The 22144-nt window shown below is 42.2% G+C and overlaps 1 protein-coding gene and 1 non-coding gene across 3 annotated transcripts; both read right to left on the reverse strand.

Moving 5' to 3' along the window:
* Nucleotides 1–435: 435 nt before the first annotated feature.
* Nucleotides 436–19558, reverse strand: c2cd2l (c2cd2 like). 2 transcript variants are annotated; one of them, XM_085420389.1, is made up of 15 exons: nucleotides 19120–19558; nucleotides 18422–18860; nucleotides 8046–8141; nucleotides 7830–7949; nucleotides 7402–7512; nucleotides 6697–6804; nucleotides 6469–6568; nucleotides 6248–6380; nucleotides 5625–5689; nucleotides 5254–5375; nucleotides 4543–4714; nucleotides 4334–4432; nucleotides 3850–3944; nucleotides 3200–3413; nucleotides 436–2284 (listed from the first exon to the last, which is right to left on the reverse strand). In XM_085420389.1, exons 2-15 carry the CDS (start codon nucleotides 18773–18775, stop codon nucleotides 2040–2042), a joined length of 2034 nt encoding a protein of 677 aa, XP_085276515.1. In that variant the 5' UTR covers nucleotides 18776–18860; nucleotides 19120–19558; the 3' UTR covers nucleotides 436–2039. The 2 variants fall into 2 exon arrangements, with proteins under 2 accessions (XP_085276515.1, XP_085276514.1); XM_085420388.1 differs by having other exon boundaries at nucleotides 3850–3983.
* LOC146660497 (U6 spliceosomal RNA) lies at nucleotides 19341–19447 on the reverse strand. Its single transcript, XR_014913633.1, has one exon. It is a non-coding gene; the product is annotated as a U6 spliceosomal RNA (small nuclear RNA).
* Nucleotides 19559–22144: the final 2586 nt, after the last annotated feature.

The raw sequence follows: 22144 nt of genomic DNA on the forward strand, positions 1-22144 counted from the left end.
AGCACTTAAACTAAAACAGACATAGCTACGTTAATCCTACCGTGAAACAATAAAACCAGGTACAAGCTCTCTCGTTCTCCCAGGACGTGGGGGTGCATTCCTGAGGTGCACACCAAGCCTGCAGCCTGCTAGAGATCACACACAATTGATTATATGCCTCTAAGTATACATGGTTGAATATTTCCTAATACAAATCACTACATGCAGTATTCTACCATATGCAAACTTATATCACTAAAAGATTATACTGACTACTAAATACAATTTTCCATTGACATTAGTACATGTAAGTTAATTGCAGGTACAGAAAGTTATGTTCTTTTAATGTTACGCTGTAGCCCATGCGCCTTCACAGACCTGCAAGTGCATCATAAAAAGGAACCTTTTATGGGTTATTGAAAATACAATGAACGAAGTCAGGTACAAAGATGATGCTTAAAAAATAATTTATTTGCAATAAATTAAATATTTAAAATATAACAGAAGTCATCAATTTTGCAGCCACTTTTTGTTTCACAATACAGCCACAAATCTTTATTCATAACGTTTGCTTTATGTGCCTTTAGACGTTGAAGAGGCTTTGTTCTCTTCTTCAGCATTTCAAAATCCTTTTATTAAAAAAATTATAATTTCAAAAAACAACCATTTATTAAGTTTGGTTTTTCTGAAGTCTCATAGTTAATGCAGTCAGTTAAAAGATTATTTTCATGTTTTCAGACAAGACTCAATTGGCCCTAAAACCTATGTACAACTTCACATACTGGATCTATTTGCCTTCAAAGTATGCAAATGCTTTCTTAAAACCTGTGGCTGCTAGTAGATTTCATTAAAACCCTGAGTACCGTATTTCAACTCTAACCCACACCGAGTCCTCTTGCTTTGCCTGAGCGCAGCATTAGTGAACACTGAGACACACCAATCTCCTTTTTTAAATATAAACTGCAGAAATATTTTAGCGTGACGTACATATATCTAAAAAATATTACATTATCATAACAATCCCAAATGTTCATACAGGAAATGCTTTGCTATATTAGTTCATTATTAGGAACTAATCACATGGCAGCATTCTCTGCAAACGATTTCACCCGCAACCCTTTTGAGGCATTTAACACAACATGTCCTGCACAGTAATGATAGCTGTTACAACAATGAATTCTGTAGAAGCACGAGAAGAGGCGAGCACGCCTGATCGCGTTGCTGTTTTCCCCCGACAGAAGACTGCGAGACTTTCAAAAGTCTAAAAATCAGCTTCTGGCTTGATAAATAAGGTGGCTGGTTAGATTTTCAAAAGCAAAGTGAAGATATGATACTTCAGAGAAAGCACCTTTGTCAAAGTAAAAGTACAATATGATCTTTTCAGGTTTTTATATAAGATACAACATTTAACATTATTCTAAAACCAATGTCGAAGCAATCATGGATGGACATTATAGCTAGATCAAGACATTTTTTTTAAACTTACTTAAACTATGTGTTGAAAATTACATTTGTATGGAAAACACACCTTAATGTCTCTATATTATAGTGTAATGTAGCTATGATGATTAGTTGTAGGGGGTTCAAATAAATAGCACTTGTTTAATGAGTCCAACATATTAATAAATTACACTTTAACAACAAGCACATTTTTACATGTGCTGTTAAAAAAAATAAAAAGTCAAAAGTGCAACCAAGAGCATAGTGGCATTTTACATCATTAAAATGTTTTGGAGCGTTTTCACCACCAGTGCCAGTCCAACAATCCCAGAAGCGTGGAACATTTCTTTGTAGCTATTCCCATCTCCTCCACCGAGCAGCAGATTCCTCCTCAAATTTAACAACAATTCAGAGTCAGCGATGTGATTAAATGAGACTTCTGTCCTGAAAGTGCAATAATTTCTATCCAGAGGGGAGCCCTCCCAGAGGTATCCTCCTTTAAAGCTGTGCAGTTGACAACCCACCTGGGGCGCTCAGCCTGTCAAAGACCGTGCTGACGTGTAGTGATAACAGAGAACGCTCTCAGGATGACTCGTGTCCATGTCTGCTGGCCTCGAGAATTAGTTATCCAGTGCACTAGCTCCTCCATTGGCGGCCTTGCCTTTTGATTTGCCAGAAGAGCGGAAGGAGAAACGTTTGATGAGGCGCCGGGAGAAGCTGCCAGACTTTTTACGGCTGATGTTTGGTGCGGCGGTGAAGTTATTGCCCAAGTTGGAGATGTCTTCGTGGGACTGGCTAAGGCAGGACTCTTTCTCTCGATGTCTTCTGCGGAAAAGCAGCTTCGTCCCGCTCTGCAAAAAGCCCACTGCAGGAAACACATCGTGGAGTTACTTCTAGTTTCACAAATGATTTCAATTATTTCACAACATACATGACAAAAAATCCATGCATTTTTGCGACAGGCTGCTGATAACAAAGTGCCTGAAGACATCATCTAAAACTGGCTCTCTAAGTTCTCTGTCATGTGTAGACACAGCACTGACAAGAGTTTGGAGCCTTGTTTTTGCTTGAGCAATTCATAGGTAACGTAGCTTACCAAGCTAAAAGAAAAAAACATTCCTCTGAAAACAGTCAAGAACTGGACTGAAAATGAGTGAAGAAGCAGAAAACGTCCAAAGAAAACTTTGAAAGACCATCAGAAAGGTCGCATAACTATTGTTAAAAAGCACTTTGAAAATAAAGTCTGGCTCCTTGGAAGCAAAATATAAAGAAATGAGGGGTGGCTTAGTTTACTTATTACTGCTTCTCCCACTCCTCTGCCTCACCATTCAAATTTAATTATATTGCATGAAAAAAATAAATTAAATTACAAACAAACACACGTTAGTTTGGCTTTGTAGATGCTGAAGTATGGCCTCTAGAGGGCAGCAGCAGTAGAGGAACTGACTGTGGTAAATCTGTGAATTGAACCTGAAGTCCTGATGTTACCTAAGGCTATGAAATATTTGTTTGCATATAAGATACACTGTGCCGTTATTAATATATTAAAAAAAAAAAAAAGTGAGACATGAAAATTAAATCTAAAAGCAAAACGTCTTTGAGACTGAAAAAAATGTAAACCTGCTCATGAAATTCTGCTTTAATGACAAAACAAGAAACATATTTGAATAATTTACAGAATATTTCAATAGCTGAATAATGTTTTTACAGTTACGCTTTTCTGCGAGACGTTACTGAGAACTGGACCTGGATTCTTTACAGCACAGACTGCCTGCGTTACCTTTATGATCCTTGAGACTCCGGGTTTCCAAGGCACCAGTGGAGCCAGTATCTGATTCCACATCATCCACAGAAGGACGCTCTGATACGTCAGAGGGCGTGGTTTCATCTGGATCATGGTGACGCCCTGACCCGTAATGGTTGCCGTGCATGGCTGCGTCCATGGCTGCAGCGTAGCCACTTGATAATGCACTGTTATCTTCAGAGAGTGGAACCTGAAGCAGAGAAATAGATGTCACTACTGAAATTACACGCCATTACATGTATATGACGATTAAATTCAAATATACACGATTATCAGCACACTTTCTTTTAGTGAGGTTGTCGAGCGCTCCTGACACGTTTTCAAAGATTCTCGGGCAAAAATCAGGTCAGAAGATTCTCATTCTTCTGTAAAGTGGTCCAGTGGGGGGGCTGTGGACTAAATTTAGATCACACTTATTCTGCCCGGCTCCTCGTTGTATTTTACAGTAGATTCCCAGTAGCAGTCGCAGCAGTTATTAAGGCTTACAGCTAATTTAATATAAAGACTGAAGGTTGGACTATTTCCTTTCAATCATTATACAGGTAACTGATAACCACAAAATCGCTGAAGTTTTCAAATCAAACTCAAAGCACGTGTCTAGAAAGATGGCGTTTTCACTCTCTGACCTTTGACACACCCGAGATGATTAGCGTGCTCCTTTTCGTCGGTGTCTTCCGTGCTGCTCTGGACCCAGACTCTGTCAGCTGCCGTATGGCGGTTTCTGCAACAGGATCCAGGCCATTAGAGAGGCGGCTGCTCTCTGAGCAACAAAAAACACAAATATGTAAATCAGCACTATACTAGCAGACCACCATGTGCTATTTTTATTAAAATATATTGCTGAATTAACTGCTGTTGCACTACATATAAGTTTGTGCTTATCTTTTATCTGTTTTGTGTCAGCAATTAGCTTCCCGCTGCACCAAAAACAGCACGTAACTCCAGCCCGTGTGCGAGTTATGTGATGCTTTTGAAAAGGATTACCTGCACGGAGCGCACGATGCGTACTCAGAGTGCATTCCTCTCGACTCGTGTTACTCTGCTGCGTGTTGCTTATCCTACTTTGCATCTGTTATGTAAAACAAATCTGGTTTTCAGGGCAGAACTCACTGCTCGCGTTGGGGCTGCTGCTGCTTCTGCTATCAGGCAGCACGGTGGGTTTCTTCTCATTCACCTCCACTTTAGACGGAGAACGCAACGGGGAGTCACCTGAAAGGGAACGCTGCTATTTCATTTCTTATTATTGACACTACTAAAAAAAACTCATCAGGCACCTGCCCTGCCTGGTTTGGTGACATGCTTTGCTTTGTCAAACGCACCTGGACTGCGATCGAGTTTAAGTCGGGACTGGACCGTCGTGACGGTGGTGACGATGGTTCCGTCTGGCATGATGGTTCGGTCCACGTCAACTTTCTTGGTGGGGGTGAGAGAGGAGCGAAGTAGCAGAGCTTTGTGGGCACTGCTAGGCTCCTGTGTTTCTTGGTACAACAGCTGGAAGAGGAAAAAAACAAACAAAAAGTGTACAAGCTGGAGGTTTCTTCCTGTTAAAAGGGAGTTCTTCCTTCCCACTGTCACATAGTGCTTGCTCAAAAACGACTGCCTGATTGTTGGTCTTATATAAAGCACCTTAATCCAACTGTTGTTGTGCTTTGGCTCTATATATAAATTGGAAATTAAGTTATTAAGAAATGACAGAATTTGCCAAATGAAATGTTACCCCACAGAGACAAAGCACGTTTATTCTCATTTTCTCTCTCTTTAAAGACAATGTGGACTAGAAGAAAGCCAAAAAAAGAGCAACAAGTTGGCTGCTGGAAAGTCTACAAGAGATCTGACACAGCGATTATAAGAATGACAATGGATTTTGTATCAGCTGTTACACAACACTGCCTCTTTTGTTGGGAATCTTTGATAAAGTCCAGATCTAGATAATAAACCGTAACGCAACCTTCGTTCTGCGTCAAAGCACAAGTAAGAATTTCAAACACTCCCTACACTCTTACAGAAATCTAACTCGTCTGGTCACTCACCTCAGCGGTGATGACAGCGTTTGGCGTTGAGTCTTGGCCAGACCTCATGGACAATACGTGCTGCCCAGTGGGAACTTTACCCTGGATGTCCAAAGCAATGGAGGCGTGACCTGGCAGGAATTCTAATCATATTTAAACACAAAAAGAATATAAACAAATTGTACAAAAAGCAAAAAGGTCTTTCCTTTTACTGTAGTTCTGAGGCCAAAAAAAACGAGCCTCTCCAGACATCACAAAATGCTAACAAAGACAGTGAGTCTGCCAATACTGCATTTTCAGCACTGATGACTCTGCTTAAGCTGTAATATGTTCCTGCTGATCAGCTTTCTGAGCAGCAGCCAGTAGTAAATTGCTGTTGAACTATGCCTTACGTTCCCGTTTGCCACTCCGCTCCAGAAGTCTCACTCTCAGCTCTTTGGTTTCTGGGCCCAGCTCCCTTCAAACACAGGAAACAAATGAGTTAGCATTACAGTGAAACTCCATTATCCAAGTATTATTATTTCAATTAAATACGTTTCTTTCTACAGCCATTACTTCTCTGGAACATTAATATTAATACAAATATTTTAACTACTTGATTGTGACTGTGACATTATGGGCTCAAGAAATTCTGATGTTGCTAAATCTGAATTGGAGCATTAAAATAAAAGATCCCCAAAACTGTTGCAACTTTAGGGAGTTTAGAAGAAAGTATTGTGGTCTAGTCTTCAGACCAGGCTTAACACCCAGTTTCAGACATTTCTTTCTACTCTTGGATTTGTGAGAAAGAGCTCTGGCTGTGAGCACAGCAGCTCCACCACTTGCTGTTCAGACCTTCTGGTTGTAAGGGGCAGCCAATCAGAAGAGAGGAGGATTATTTTAAACTGTGAATCATGCAAAGCTGCTCTAGCAAAGTGCAGGAATAAAATGAGGGCTGCAAATGAGGCCAATAGGTGACCTGCAAATGCATCACAATCATTACACCCTGAATCTGCTTTCTAACACGGCAGCTTACAGAGTAATATCTTCACTCCATTCCAGTGCAGCATTGGCACTGCTGGGCACAGGCAGGAAGCGGGTTGTTCTCTCTGTAGACGGTTGGTCCAGGCTCAGGACACAGCACAGCTCCCCTGATTTAGACCATTGACCTGCAAAACACACAATGACGCAGTGAGACTTCGGTAATCAGCAGGAAGCTGTGCGGAAATGATCTGACGCTGGGGGAAAATATCTGACCTTTACTTAAGGTCGCCCTGAGCTGCCGGAGGAGTAGTCGTCTCACCAAGACACTCTGGGATACAGAGTTCAATCCCACTGAGAGACTGTCCATGGGGGCCTGGGAGTGTGCAGAAAGGGGGGTGGAGAGCTCAACAGTGAAACAGCTTTAAGTACATCATCTATTTTATTATATAATCTATACATCTTTTAGTTAATTTGTCTCATTAAAGGCAGTAAATTTCTCACCAAAGGACTGGACGTCCTGAGATTGAGGACCATGGCTGGCTGAGTGCTGAACAGAGTATCTTCTATCAGACCCTTAATTGTGTCTATGTCTGCTTCACCTTCAGTGCACTGTGAAGAAAAAAGCACACTTATTACTCAGTGATGGTTAACCAACACCCGCTGAACCGAACTAACTACAGCCACAAATTGAGGGTTTATTTATTTCATCTCAATTCTTACAGGATCCCAAAGGAAAAAAATTACTGCAGCTTTAATCTGAGAGCATTTTCACCTCTGGGGGGCTGAACCAGCCTTGATACTTCACCCACGCTGGGCTTGCTACGCCGTATAAAGCAGGCTTTTTATATTCCCGTATGGTGGATGTCATTAGTCAACACAATGTCTTGTGCTAAGTATTTGTTTCCTTTTTATTTTATTAACGTTGTTACTTCCTCAGACAAATGGCATTTAATGGCATGCCCATTTATATAACAATATTAAAGGACGGCACTTCCTTCGTGACTAATCTTGGGTTTAATGGGATGGAAAGTCACTTGCATGCAAATCAGTGCATGCTGATTTACAAAGAAGACAAATTAGATACGGGAAATTTTTTAATGTGCGTTTCCTTTTTTAATAACACACGCATGCTTTTAATTTGAAAAATGTGACGGTCACTGAGAGCAGTGACATCAAATTAGTGCCATTAGCGGTAAGCGTTCCCACCCGTCTCTGCAGCTTGCATGGAGACACGGTCAGAGAAAACGACGGCTGCTTGGAAAGACTCCAGGATATCAGGAGCCCCTCATCCTCCACCTCCTCCAAGCACGCCACAACCTGATGGAGGTAGACGGAGCGGGGGGGGGGGGGGGGGGGGGGGGTAAGAAAATAGTAACAGGCAGTTATAACAATAGATATTCTCTGTGCAGCAAATTGTCATTAATAAATAATTGTCTTACATTAAAATGCATCAGGTAACAGAAAAACATTTCACATTTAATGACCACTGCAATGAGGGCACAGATGCCATGCGACTGTCTGTGTAAATTTTCACATTTGAATAACAATGCAAATCACGCTCTGACATTTGTTTTTTTAGAGGTCTGGTCTCCCGTGTACAAATTGCTAAAATCCAGGTGCAGTGCTTCAGGTACCTTTGCCACCACAGGTGCTATAGTGATCTGATAGGTGTCCATAGAAATGGCAACTGGCGACTGCTGGGTGACCGTCACGGGTAACCTGACCCTGTCTACTGAACAATTACAGTGCAAAATCTGCAAAAGAAAAAGAGAGGAGGACAAATACTCATGCATACATACACTCAAAATGCACTGCTCCTGATGTCACAGGTATAAGCAAAGATTACTAACCATTCGGTTTGCTGACTGGTCAGTGCAGCTCACGCTTTCTATTGCAGAGGCAGCACTTATCTGGAGGCTGCTGTCAAAAGTGATCTGAATGGAGCTCTGGCAGAGACAGAGGAAGAGAAAAATGTCCCAAACATTACACACGAGAAAGAGAAAAGAGACTTTGAGATGACAAAAGATGTAACAGTGCAGGGATACAGCCTTTAATACAGCTGACTAGCAGCTGGGTATGTGGAACTTGCTTTATGGACCTTTGATCATATCATAAAGTAAACTGCTAATTAATCCTGGTATTTAATGCATTTAAACAGTATCTGCTCGCATAGCTCTTCCTAGATACACTCACATAAGACAGTGACTGTGTCGTTCACATGTTGCTCATCCAATGCAGTCTTTAAAAAGTAAGAACTACTGTTTGTTCCTGTTTGTACACTTCCCTGTTAAAGCAACCGCACTGTCTTTGCAGAAGCCCAAATGTTCCTTATAGCTGTAGTAACCATGACGATTACTATGCGATCGTTTTCTTGTGTTTAAGTTCCAAAGTGCAAGTGAAAAGACTGATAGTAGAATTCACATGTATCTATAGTCACTCTTGTAAGTGCTATACGGCTATAAAAAGGCAGTGCTGAACAAATGCATGCAAATGCATTATTGAATTTACAGTTCATGGCCGACCACAATTGTGATTTAAGCCCAGGCAGCTGCATGGATTAGTGGGCTCAGATGAAAAATGTCCGAAAATACTGACAAAAAAAACCAACACATGTAGTGGTAATTGTGTTAATAATACATTTATATAATCCTTTTTTGTAATCCTTCAGAAGTTGGGAGATTTAATGCTCCTGGCTGCTGAGAAAACCCCATGTCTCAGACCTCGTAGCAGCATCTATTTATCAAGTCGGTGCTTACTCGAGCTTACAGCCGGGCACGTTTTCCTGTGTGGAGGACAGCCCTAACAAGAGGAAGAAGTAACTCGGTTTTAAGAAAAGATTCAGCAGAATCACACGGGCACGGCGGTGACCTACTATCACTATGTGTGCGTGTGTTGGCCAGAAGATCTGTTTTACTGGACAGCTTTAACTGAGAAGCGCGAGAAAACAAAATCCCCTATTGTCACAGCATATGTTCCACTAGGTCCAAGTCCAATCTGTATCAAACACAACAGCGGAGGCGGGGCAGAGGTGGGAGGATGATATAACAAAGTTTGTGGTGTGCGTGCGAGTGTGTGTCTGTGTGTGTGTCACTTATTGCAGCCAGAAGGGCAGGAAGCCAAGTGCTATGCCGCAAGCTTACGTAGGTTCCCCTGGACTAACACTGCAGTCACATGACCGCAGCGTACAACCGGCTGTGTTTACTTCAGTTGGCTGGAGCCTCTAAAACTGCTCAGTCACCCAACTGTTCATTTGGATTAAAGTGCAGAGCAAATATGATATATCAGATTGAGAAATACAGCTTAAACCCTGTCTGTGTCACTGCAGGCGGGCACATTAGCATCTTTGCCGTGGAACTAAACGGAGTCATCTAGCAGAAATTATTACGAGGAAGGCACAGCAAAGTCCATTTTTGTAGACTGCTTTTACAACATTTTGCTTGTATTAGATGGCTTCTGGTGTAATTATAGAGTAAATATAAGAAGACAGGCAACAAAGCCGCCTGCAGTGAAATGAGGACATCACACTTTGATCGCCACCAGAAAACAAAAAAGACACCCTTGAATCCAGAGTCAGATTTCTGGCGAGTCAAACTGCACTTACAGCACAGATTTGTGTTTGTGTGCATCAAACTTGCTAATCCGTGTTGAAAGGAAACTGACAAATTTAATTTTTTTTCTTTTCCAAATGACTCCAGTAAACATGGCAGCAAAATATTGCCAGCATGTGTCAATCACTCATCATTCATAGGGAAAAGAAGGCCGGCTCGCTCCAGCTTTGTTCATGATTTCAGTTAAAAATCATTTTCTACTCTTATCTTTTTTCCAGCACTATCCTTTTTTGGGTTTGTTGTAAGATGCACCTGAAAAATTATTATGGGAAAATATTCAGCCATTATCGTTTATTGTATTTTAGCAAGTTAATAGAATATCTAATTAGCAGTAGGTTTATGGTTTCTCTTCCTTCCAGGGAGTTTACACCCATTGGCTTTATAAGGAGCCATCTGCTGCACTGTGGTGTTTTGTATCCTCCTTGGCAGAGGCTACAGACCTCATTTTGTCATGGAGAGAGCAGTGCTAGTAGCATGGCCGCTGATTTGTCCTTGTGATCCACCGCTGCTCAACAGAGTGTATGTGAGGGGTATTTCTGGGTAGAGACAGTTCCTGAGGACATCCATAGTGTCACTTCAGGTTTGTCAGCGTCCCCCCCTTTGGGTCTAACTGGCTGAACGCCTCTGAAAAGCATGTGGGTCAACCAGAAATACACTCCCCCATGGCTTCTGATGACCCTCATTTTCCTTCCCTATATTTTATGTTATCTGAGCTTCCTGCTATAACAAGGTGCACGATTGGAAAATTACAATGTTCATGCACAGGAAAAAGCATACATGAAAATTATTATTGATGTAATTACTCAAAATGGCAAAATAACAGACAGGGTCTGTGTGAGGGCAATGTCAACAAACTGAATGCGTACATGCTGCCATACTAAAAACAGCCAGAGGGCTACACCTTGGACAGCTCTCCGTCCAGCCCTATGATGGACCATGATGGACACGGAGAGACAGACAACCGTTAGCTCTACAAATGGAACTATATCTACTGTCTCTACTTCTTCTATCAATAATGCAGCTAAAATTAGCATTTTTGTATAGACAGTATAAAAGATGGATGGAGCCACTGTGACTTTACCCACTGCTTGCTATGAAGCCTCGATCTGAGTAGTTTCTTCTATTTCCACCTTAGTGATGTGAAATTGGATGTGATAGGTTATGGCTGTATCTGACTGAGAAACAAAGGAAACTGTAAGCCCATTAGCTAATTAGCTGAAGCTGATCCTAGATAATTGTTCTTTCTAAATGTTAGAATTGAACTGAATTTACAAAATGGACATCATGTTCTATTTAACATACCTGAAACGAGACACTAAGCTGAGGTTTTTACTGACATAATAGAGCAAGCAGGCACACCTAGAAGTCTTAGCAACCAGAGGAGTCGCTCCCTGTTGGCCATTAAAAAGACCATCATTTTTTTATATTGTCTACTATTTTTTTTCTACAGCTTTATTGCTTCATTATCCCACAAGCTATAAATCTGGAAGTGGGAGTACAAAGAGAGGGAGTTCTTGAAGTTTCTCCTAAAACCAAATGGCTAGCATGTGAGATTAACATGCTAGCCACTAGGATTTAACACCCAGTCACTACTTTTTTTTACTCTTTTAGGAAAGCCATAGTCCAACACCCACCATGTGAAAGCTTGGGTTACTATTAATACTATTATTAATACTAAAAGAATGATAGTACAATTCATGTATTTCTATAGTTACTCTCCTAAGTGCTATATGGCTAAAAAAAAAGGCAGCGCTGAACAAATGCATTATTGAATTTACAGTTCATGGCGGACCACAATTGTGATTTAAGCCCAGGCAGCTCCGTGGATTAGTGCACCGGTCCCCAACCCTCGAGCCATATAAAAATTATAAACAGAGTCCGTCACAAAGGGCAGCCCTGGTGAAGTGTCCGTTAATACTGGCAAAAAAAAAACCCACAACACCCACGATGTGAAAGCTTTCACAGGTTTCACAGTAGTCCTGTAAAAGAATTAAGGAATTAAGAAAGGAACCAGCAGCCAGGTGCTGCTGATCAAATGCAGTTTGCTAATCAAATGCTGATCAAACGCACTTTGCTAATCAAATACACTTTGCTGGACATACCAGCATTTTCACCCCAAGGTCAGAGCATGCAATGCTCAGACCGTACAAACCCAAGAACTACACCTCAGACTCTACAGGCATCAGGTAGCATGTTAAATGTTAAAAGTTCATGACAGTACAGCTAGAAAAAGACTGAACCAGTGTGTTTGGAACTTGTTTGGAAGGGTTACCAGGAGAATGTCTCTCCTATTTAAAAAGAACATGGCAGCTTAGCTTTGCAAAGCCGCATTTGAACAAACCACAAGATTTCGTGAACTTTGGATGAGACGTTTGCTCAAAATGCACCGCCACGTTTGGAAAACGCCTAATGCAGCATATCAGCACAAACTCCTCATACCAACTGCCGAGCACGGTGATGGAGGGGTAATGATATGGGAAAAAAGAAAATTACCAAGTCGAAGTCCAGACCTCAAATCGATTCAATCTAAAGAAAGCTGCGCATAAACAAATGCCTGGAAACCTTGATGGACTGAAGCAGTTGTACAAAGTTGGCCAAAATTCCTCAAGAGTGATGTGAGAGAGTGATAATGATTAAAAAAAACGAGTGCTGCAAGTTATTCCTGCTATAGACTCTTTTAGAAACTACTGAATCAGGGAGTGTTCTTAGCTTTTTACATGACTGCACCGAGTCATTAAAGGTTTTTTTTCTAAAGTATACCTAAGAATTGTAAAAAGTTACAGTGAATCTGGAAAGACAGTAGTGCCTTAAGTATCCAGTAATCCATCTTCACTTCAGAATTTGTTCAGGTACTATTAAATTTACATGTTGGATATTAGCTGAGCCTATTTAAATGCTGAGTCATAGCCTCAGAAAGAAGTTGGCGTAATAGTAGATTTTGGCTGTTCAAATAAAACTGGCTGGTGAAGATGGAGCTCATCATTAGCTCTGACTAAAGGATGAAAAGGTTGGTTTCCTGCACTATGGTATCAAATCAGCGCTGAGTGTTTAATGTCCCCTGTTGTTAAGAAGGAACCTACTTGAGAATAATCACAGGGCATTAATCATCTACCAGCAGCTCTCAGAGGGAGAAGAAGTGAACTGTGTCCTCAAGCTATTCACCAGACTCTTTATAATTGCAGATTGTGAATATACAGGGAGCTTCCTTCCCTGCAGATGTACGCTCGTTTTGTCCTCCCCTACCACTCAGTAATGATGGCTTGACAGCATGTGTCAGCTGCACACACAGGCTGCTGATGCCTTATGATCTGCACGTCTGGGGCGGCCGACCAGTCCAGTCCTTCAAGACTCCTCTACAAACTAATCCAGCCAGAGACATCTGAGTAGCTCCATATCGAGTCATTTCTTCTGAGGCAAGATTATATCCAGAGGCTCACGCTGTAAATACTTCAACAGACAGGACATTTTTGCTGGGTAAACAACTGAGAACTGAGTCTGCATAATGGGAATACACTCCAAAGCTACAGGAAGAGACCAAAAACACAGACATGCTGCTGCCGATGTTTAAATTAAACCATGCTACGCAATTCATGTCAGATCAGACGTAGTTATAGTCGGTGTCAGAAGTAAGTATTTGAGATTATTGTGCAGAATGTAAAAATCACTAGAATCTGACATCAGAGATGACGTACTTCTGTTAACATCGCAGCAATGAGCTGTAATGAAGCCTTGGGGCCCTCGCTGGACTACAAGGACAGACGAAGCGTGAGAAGGGGGTGGGGTGGAGCTGGTGGTAACAAGTATTAGTTACTGAGACAAGAGGTAGACTGTGTATCTTCGAAACCGTGAAGAAGAATGAAGCACGGCTGGTGCTCCACCTGTTTACCCTGGGTTTGCAATCGTCTTCTCTAATCTGTATCAGATACTGTGTAGGACACAGAAAATCAAACCTCATGGCTTTAAGTATCTGCAAAAGAAAAATGCCTAGCTTCTTTCTCTCCTCACACAACAGTCTATTTGGGTAGTATAAGCATTCTGAGCTGTGCCGTTCTGCAGCACAAATGTACTTTCAAGTCATATTACATTTAAATAAGTCCTCATTAGCTGCCTCAATATCCTGCAATCTCACTACAAAGGGATGAGGCATTTGTTGCAGTTTATGTAACAAGCCCAAACCCCGGTGTCAGTACTCAGCCCTCTGAATCTTTTTGTGTGTGTGTGTCTCATCATGCTGTTTCAAATGCTGGACATCAGGGTCAGGGTTGGGTCTGCCCTCTGGAATGTTTTGCTACAAGGACAGAGCACTGTGACAACACTGAAAATGAGCGAAACAGCAAAAGGATTCCTGGCCTTACATCACTCCCCGCTGTAGTCAACAATATATCGACAAGCACGCCAGAGTCAGCCGTCCGGGATGAGGGATGTTCAAAACTGCACAGTCGCGTCGCTGACACGTAGGAAGATATCAGGAAAAAAAAAGACCCTAAGACACTTTTTGTTTCAGTGATCTCTTTTCAATGTGGCATCAAACCAAAAACCTGCATCTAAAATATCAACTTTCGCAATCGAGAGCAGCAAAGTCTTAAAAACTTTATGTGGTAAGGTCACAATAGCAGGCTAGATCACACTGCCTGTCATTTCAACTATTTTACTTCATAATTTGAGTATAAAACCAGTTTTTCCTGTATTAAGCTGAGGCACATTCTCAAACTTGTTGTTTCCTGACTTCAAGTGAGGTAAACAACAGAGCCACCAGCTCATAGCTGTGTGTGTGAGTGGCAAACAGGGGTTTAGTCCTGGCTAGGTAATGTAAATAAAATTCATACACTGTATGAAAAAAATTAATGTAACCACCAGGTCTGAAAATAAAGCTGCGGAAATGACTTAAGCTTTGATTCTTTGACTCTCAAAAAGACGTTCAGCTGTATAGAAGCTATAAGACAGTGACCTTATTCCTCACTCATTTAACTTTGTGAGGTTGTTTGTTAACTTCGAGTCTTCAAAGTCTATAATCAGGCTCCAAAGAAACAACAGGATGACATCCAAATGCCAGTTTATGTATGATGGTCCACCTCTTTTATACACTTCGTGATAAAATACAACAGGAAGGAAGTTTTATGATAAATGAAAGAAATATTGTTAATCTGGTCATTTTTAACAGATGAAATGGGACCATCAGTGCTAACTGGGGCTTATCTCCACAGGAATTTTCGGGGACTGTTAGTACATATATATTAAAATAATTATTGGGAAAGAATAAATCATAAAAATACAACTTGCAGACTGGCAGGAGGTTTGATGAACCCTTTCTGTTGCTCTAACTTGACCTTGCATGCTCAGTCAGCTTGCCTTTATTTGGATAAATTTCAGCATAGTAATTATTTAAAGACCTCTGTCACCATCAATCTTAAGTGCCGGAAAAGTACTTAGGTTAATGCTATAAAGGATTTGCGTACTAATCCCCACGATGACACTGAAGCACCACTTCCCCGGTGCTGTGTTCCTCCGGGGAAGCTCATGTTTTGCCCGATGTAGAAACACAATCATGCACGTCCGAGGAGAATATGAGTCTTTGGGACCGTAATATATGTTCACGTGTCTGTTTTCAGAGCGGCCACAGAAACCTGCCTGGCAGGTGGCAGAGCCTCGCTGTATGCGAGAAGCAAAGAATGCGAGGCGACAAGTTTCTTGCCACTTAATGCTTGCCGTATCGCCGCGGCTCCTTACAGCAGGTTTTTCCAGTCTGGTTTTTACGTGGCAGGTGAACATAATACAGCTAAGACACACTTAACTGGCTAATAGAACACGATACTACTTAATAATGAACAATTGAATAGTGTCACATCCAATGCACCTGTTGTTGATGGTAAAACGGACGCTATGGAGACCGAAGCATGTGCCCCTTAAGCTTCAAGACAAAGACTGCTTCTTAGATTACATCCTGTGGGTTTATCTTTGAAACAAGGCACACTGGTGATTTGGTACTTAAGAGTAATGTTCAAAGGTTCATTAAGAAACTAACATTGATTTGCATATGGCCCAGACACATTTAGAACAACAGCTTGCTGTGTTTGCAGACAGTATGACTAGCAGATATTTTATTGTGATGAATGAACTCGGGAAGCTCTGGTTCACACACTCGGCTCACAAACTAAACACCCCATGGACAAACACACACAGCCAGCTCGTCTCTGTGTCCTCCAACATTGACTTGCTTGCCCAGTGTTATAAAATCACCTCCCAGTGAACTTCAGACACTTTATTCACCCTTTTTCTGCACCTTTCTAGTCTAACTCAAAGTCCCTTCACTGTGGTCTGAAAGCATTTCATAAGTTGGAACAGGGGTCACAGACCGCACACACACAGTTCATGTGACTATAAATGAGCTATGAGCAATTACAGCCAGGTGACGGTGCTTTTTATCTTTGAATTATTGTAAAATCATAAAACATTTTATGAAGGTAAATACAGCACGCTCGGCACCTGGAAACTGCCACTAAAGGCTCACCCAGGGTTCACTTCAGTGTTTGAGTGTCTTAGTAAATGAGAGTGTCAAAGGTCAAAGCAGATCAGCCAGCCGAGGTCATAGTGAGATAACTCGGCTGACAGCAATATAGTGAAGAAAAACGATCCACTACAGCACAGGGACCTCTGACTATCAGCACAAAACGGGGTTATATGAAAGCAGGTATCGAAAGCTCAACAGACTTACTCCTGCATACAAAACATGTACAAAATGCAGAGAAGATACACTTTTCTGCCACTTTATTAGATACACCTTTTGCCTTTAGAGCTGCCCAAATTCTGTGTAGCATGGATTCCACAAGTGGCTGGAAACATTCCTCAGAGATTTTGGTCCATGTTGACATGATAGCAGTTGATGCAGATTTATCCACTGCTCATCCAAGATGTGAGTCTCCCACCGCATCTCAAAAGCGCTCTGTTGGGTTGAGATCTGGTGACCGTGGAGGTCATTCGAGTACAGTGAGTTTATTGTCGTGTTCAAGAGATCCGATTGAGATGTTCTGAGCTTTGTGACATAGTGCATTATCCTGGAAGCAACCATCATCAAAAATACTTAAATGGGCTGTGGCATTAAAATTATGTTCAGTTGGTACTAAGGGGCTCAAAGTGTGCTAAGACAATATCCCATTCATACAGTGGAGGATGGATTTTCATGTTGCGACCCTACCATCCAAATTTTGTAGCTGAAATTGAGACTCATCAGACCAGAGCCTATATAATCTGTAGCCTCAGATTCCTGTTCTTAGCTGACAGGAGTGGTCTTCTGCTGCTGTAGCCCAGAGATGCTCTTCTGCACACCTTGGTTGTTACAAGTTGCTATTTGCATTATTGCTATTCCTCTATCAGCTTGAAGCAGTCTGACCATTTTCCTCTGACCTCAGGCATCAAAAAGGCATTTTTACCTTCAGCAACCACTCAGATTGCTCAGGTTGAACTTCAACAGGCTGTCTTCACCATATCTGCATGCCGAAATGCTGCCATTTAATTGGCTAACAAGATAATAAGATATAGCTGAGCAGGTGTACCTAATAAAGTGGCTGTGATTGTACCTCCAATTCAAAGAAACGCAAGGCAAGCAGTCTTCAAAGCTCTGTGCTCTCATTTAGATGTTTAGATTCTTATCTGTCACATAATGCCATTAATGACCTGAAACAGATGGTGAGGCCCTGATCCCAACTCATGGGGTCAGTCTGGGGTCACAAGAAAAGGTGCCTGAAATACTCGGTTATGAAAACAGGTCATCTTTTAAAGAAAACCAAATACTTGCATTGTAATAATTTTAATGGTATTATTTCTGAATAAATGCTCTCCTATGGAAGATGTTTACTCTGGACATCTGCAGATGAGCTCTCAAACAACAAAGGTTAGGTGACCCTCACGAATCAGAAAACAAGTGCTGTTTGTTGCAGATGTGCAATGCATGTGATTGATCTTGTCTGACCCCTTTAAACTCCCCGCCAACTCATCTCTCGATAAACACGCACGGTTTTAAAAGTGGGGGGTGTAGAGGAGCCACCTCCGTCTGACTTTGATTCACACAGATGAAAGAACGACTTAAAGGGAGAAAGACCTTTAGGGACACTGGACACAAAGTGGCAGGCTGTCTCCAGTGCTGAACCCACTGAATCAAACATTGATGCGTTACGCTGCGTTCTAACTGATGGCCAAGGTTACGAGCTGAAGGGAGGGTGACACAGCCATTCTTTTCATTCTGCCTCTTTCCCGATTTGATCAAACACACATCTACTTCTTCCCATGAGGGTATAAGACTATTTTTATGAGGTGTGGGTGTTACTGTGGCTGTGCTGACTGCTCTTGCGTCTCCACTCTTTTGTGCATTAAATCAGAGCTGTTACGCAAGGCTCTGCCCCCCATCCTCTTACCGATTAGACACTCCAACTCCCACACCTCCACCTCCTCTGCCTACACACACACTTCCAGCTGCACATGAGCACACCGACTGTATCAGCTCCTGCTTAACTATTTATGCCTCCACTTAATGGAGTAACCTCTTGTGCACACACACTGGCATCATGTTTAATCAGCTCTCTTGTTAAATATGATGTATTAAAAGCTTAAAGATTTCAACTCACCCCATGCCTGCAAGCTTGCTCGTTCAGAGCCTTGACCCAGGTCCTCTGAAACAGCTCCCTGAAGGACTTGAAGGAGAACAGAGAGGTCAACAAGCCTTTAACCCCGGCCTCAGATGTGGGTCGTCCATCCCGGCCGGAGCGGAGCTTCAGCAGGAAGCCCCACAAAGCTCCGGCCAAGCTCTTATTTGGGTGCTGCCTCCAGGCTGGGTCTCGGCTGTGTCGCTTTGCTGCCTTCCTGGCTCTCCACAACCGCAACACAGTCAGCGAGTACTGGAACAACCATCCCAGCACGATGACCAAAGAGGCGAGGAAGAGACCCACCAGGCACAGCCAGCTCAACTCCTGGAGCTCCATCACCGCCTCCAGCAGCCTCTCATATCATCAGCTCCAGATGGAAATAACAGGACTGTGAGTGGTGAGCAGATCAGCTGCTTTCAGCCTGCGAGTGGCAGCAAACAGACGGTCGCGTTGATTACCGGTAATGGAGAATTTACACCGTGGTTATAACGACAAGAACCAATTTTCTTTTCTTTTTTTTTTTTAGGTCAAAATAAAAATTTGTATTAAATTAAATTAAAGATTAGGCTGTATATTTAAAAAAAAAAAAACCTACTGCGTTTGCGCCATGCATGTATATAAAACATGTATACGATATCTAATAATAATATACAGAAAAGTCACATAACGTAGCTTCATACCAAGCTGAAGTTTAAGCGGTCCGAGCTGCAGGCTGCAGGTAATCGAAAACAAATGAAGCCGTGTTCATGGCGATATGGAGCGCTTCCAACAACAACTGTGTCTGTCCCATCTTCGAGCGCTTAGCGATGCTTCAGTGTGTTTGTTGTCATCTGTCGATCCCAACACAAGCCTCCAGCTCTCCGCCTGTGCGATACGGGCTCCGGCGCATTTAAAATCTCCGCTGGTCTCAGCTCCTTCCTCGAATTTGCGTGTCATCCTTGCGCAGGGGCCATGCTAATCTTCTCTGTATCGTATCCAATTTAGCGTACGCGCTTGCCGAAGCAGCTCCTTCCTCCGCAACCCCTCCACGGCGACGATTTAACAAACAACAGCATCGGCAGACAGGTGGCGCTGCAGGGGACGGACTCATCAAAAAAACGGAAGCTGGTCGGACCTTTCAAAATAAAAGGAGGACACAAAACGGCGTTTGTGTGTGGAGGGTTGTTGTTTTTTTTTTAAATAAATGTTTAATGTTTCAAGCACGAATACAAATATGACAATTACTGTCAAAAGACGCAATCAATTGCCAGAGAGAACAGTGATTACTATAACAATGTAAACATGCAAAATAAAAGACTGCTACACAGATGCAAGCACACCAACAGTATGTGATATTAAATTAAATATCACACTGGGAAGAGAGAAAAAAAACAAGGGGAGATACATTTTATCTCAGATATCCAAATCAGTGGGAAGGGAATCTTTGGTTTCATCCTTTTCTCAACATTAAGCAAGAATTTCTGTTTGCGCAAAATGAGCACATGTTCTCATTAATACTGAATCATACTCTAAGTAATTATTTATAAGGATAGATGTCATTCATTATCTAAAAATATGTTGTCAATTGAATGTAGAACTGTGCCATACTTATTTACTTGGCATCGATCTGCTACCAAGTAAACACAGGGCCAGTCTCGCTGATACCAATACTAATACTTTTAACCTATAAAGGCAGATTAGGGAGAGTAGTGTGTCATGACTTATGGGGTGAATCAGCATTAATTTGCAAATTCTGAACCCATTCTAATTAGCACTAAATCACAATTAGTTAATACAACAAAACACACCTTTCAAATTCTTATATAGTGTTTGTTTTTGGAGACCAGGAATATAAATGTGCCTGTCGCTTTAAAAGACAGCCTTTGTTCTTTAAATGTGCTATAGGCAATAAATAAAATAGATGTCACAGTCAACACAAAAAATGCTCAGGCATTTTTCATAGTGCATGTTTGCTTTTTGTGAGTTTCATCAGCTAAATATAAAATCAGGTTCTGTGTTTCTAAATAATCAGTTACCAAGTCATTGAAGGGCAAAATGTCTTTGTGTTTACTGTATGCTGTTCTCACATGGCGAAGACTCATATGCACCATATGTCAGTCTACGTCCCTACCCCTACCTATGGCCTCTGGTGAACCTTGTCCACTCCAGTGGCCTTGCCACAGGAAGTTGTTTAACTGCCTCAGTTGCCTTGCCCCGTTGATGGACGAGTCGTCCCGCTCGTACCCGGACTCTGCTTCCACTGAAGAAGTGTCAGTGGGATTAAGGAGCTCCTCAAGTATTTCTTCCACCACCAAATAATAGAGTCGCCTGACAGTTTGCTAGAATCTCTTCGAGGCAGTCTGAAAGTCTTTTTCCATGACCTCTCTAAACTCCCCCCAAACCCGGGTTTTTGCTTCAGCTACTGCCCAATTCGCATTCTGCCTGGCCTGTCGGTACTTATCAGCTGCCTCTGAAGTCCCACAGGCTAACTGGCTTGGTTAGCCTGTGGGACTTCAGAGGCCTGATGGTTCCCTTCACCTCCAGTGTCCACCATCTGGTTCAGGGGTTACCACCACAACAAGCACCAACCACCTTGCGGCCAGAGCTCAGTGCACAACTTTCACCAATGGAGGTGCTGAACATGATCCATTCAGACTCAATGTCCCCAGTCTCCCTCGGAACGTTGTCAAAGCTCTCCAGGGACCTCTGCCAGGTGTTGGCAGCGCACCCACACTATATGTTTTGGCGCCCCAGGTCTGTCCAGCATCTTCCCCCGCCACCTGATCCAACTCATAACCAGGTGGTGATCAGTTACCAACTCACACCTCCCTTCACCTGAGTGTCCAGAACATATGACTGCAGATCTGATGATACAATTACAAAATTCATCATTGACCTGCGGTTTAGGGTGTCCTGGTGCCATGTGCACTTATGGACAGCTCGTTCAAACATGGTGTTTGTTAAGTCCAGTAACAGAACAGGGCTTCAGATCTGGCAGGCTGTTACATCCAATTATGCCCCGCCAGGTCTCACTGTCATTGCCCACATGAGCATTGTCTCCCACTAAGAGGATGGCGTGCCCAGGTGAAGCATTCTCAAGCGCCTCACCCATGTACTCCAAGAAAGCTGGGTACTCTAAACTGTCATTTGGCACAAAAGCGCAGATGACAGTCAGGACCTGTTCCCTGATCTGAAGGTGCAGTGAACAAACACTCTCATCCACCAGGGTAAAGCTCCAATATACAGGCAGCAAGCCAAGTGGATACTAGTAATGACTATGTGTTGTTTCTATATATACTTCACTACTAAAGACATTTTGTATTGTGTCGAATCTCATCTGAATCTCACAGTTCATCAGAACAGTTTTTAGCTCATTTGTCATTCAGAGCTACAGATCTCTCACTTCCCTTAATGCTACTTTATCTCAATGGCTTTGGTGCAGTTCTCATATCAGGAAAGTCATTCTCACACCTCACCTTTTTACTGTAATCAGATCACTTAAAACATTTTTCAAATTGTAACACTAATTAACCCTTCAGAACTGCTTTAAGTCTTCATGATGCAGGTTTAACAAGGTGCTGGAAACATTTCTCTGAGATTTTGCTTCATATTGAAATAATAGCACCACACAGTTGCTGCAGGTTTGTCATTCGCTCATCCATATTTCCCTTAAAATGTCCTTTACTGGACTGAAATCCAGACTGTGAAGACCAGCCCATCTGGTAC

This window comes from Rhamphochromis longiceps, linkage group LG10 (assembly GCF_057381845.1).
Source record: "Rhamphochromis longiceps isolate RC_006_pf linkage group LG10, R_longiceps_female_GT1.1, whole genome shotgun sequence".
NCBI lineage: Eukaryota > Metazoa > Chordata > Actinopteri > Cichliformes > Cichlidae > Rhamphochromis > Rhamphochromis longiceps.

Bases quoted from the DNA above. Each gene is read 5' to 3' on its own strand.
- c2cd2l (XM_085420388.1), bottom strand. From the start codon at position 18,775: ATGGAGCTCCAGGAGTTGAGCTGGCTGTGCCTGGTGGGTCTCTTCCTC. The intron at 4,433-4,542 runs GTGCGTTTGACA...GTTCCCTTTCAG, and splicing joins TAAACTCGATCGCAGTCCAG to GTGACTCCCCGTTGCGTTCT. The intron at 2,285-3,199 runs GTAACGCAGGCA...TGTTTCCTGCAG, and splicing joins GAGTCTCAAGGATCATAAAG to TGGGCTTTTTGCAGAGCGGG.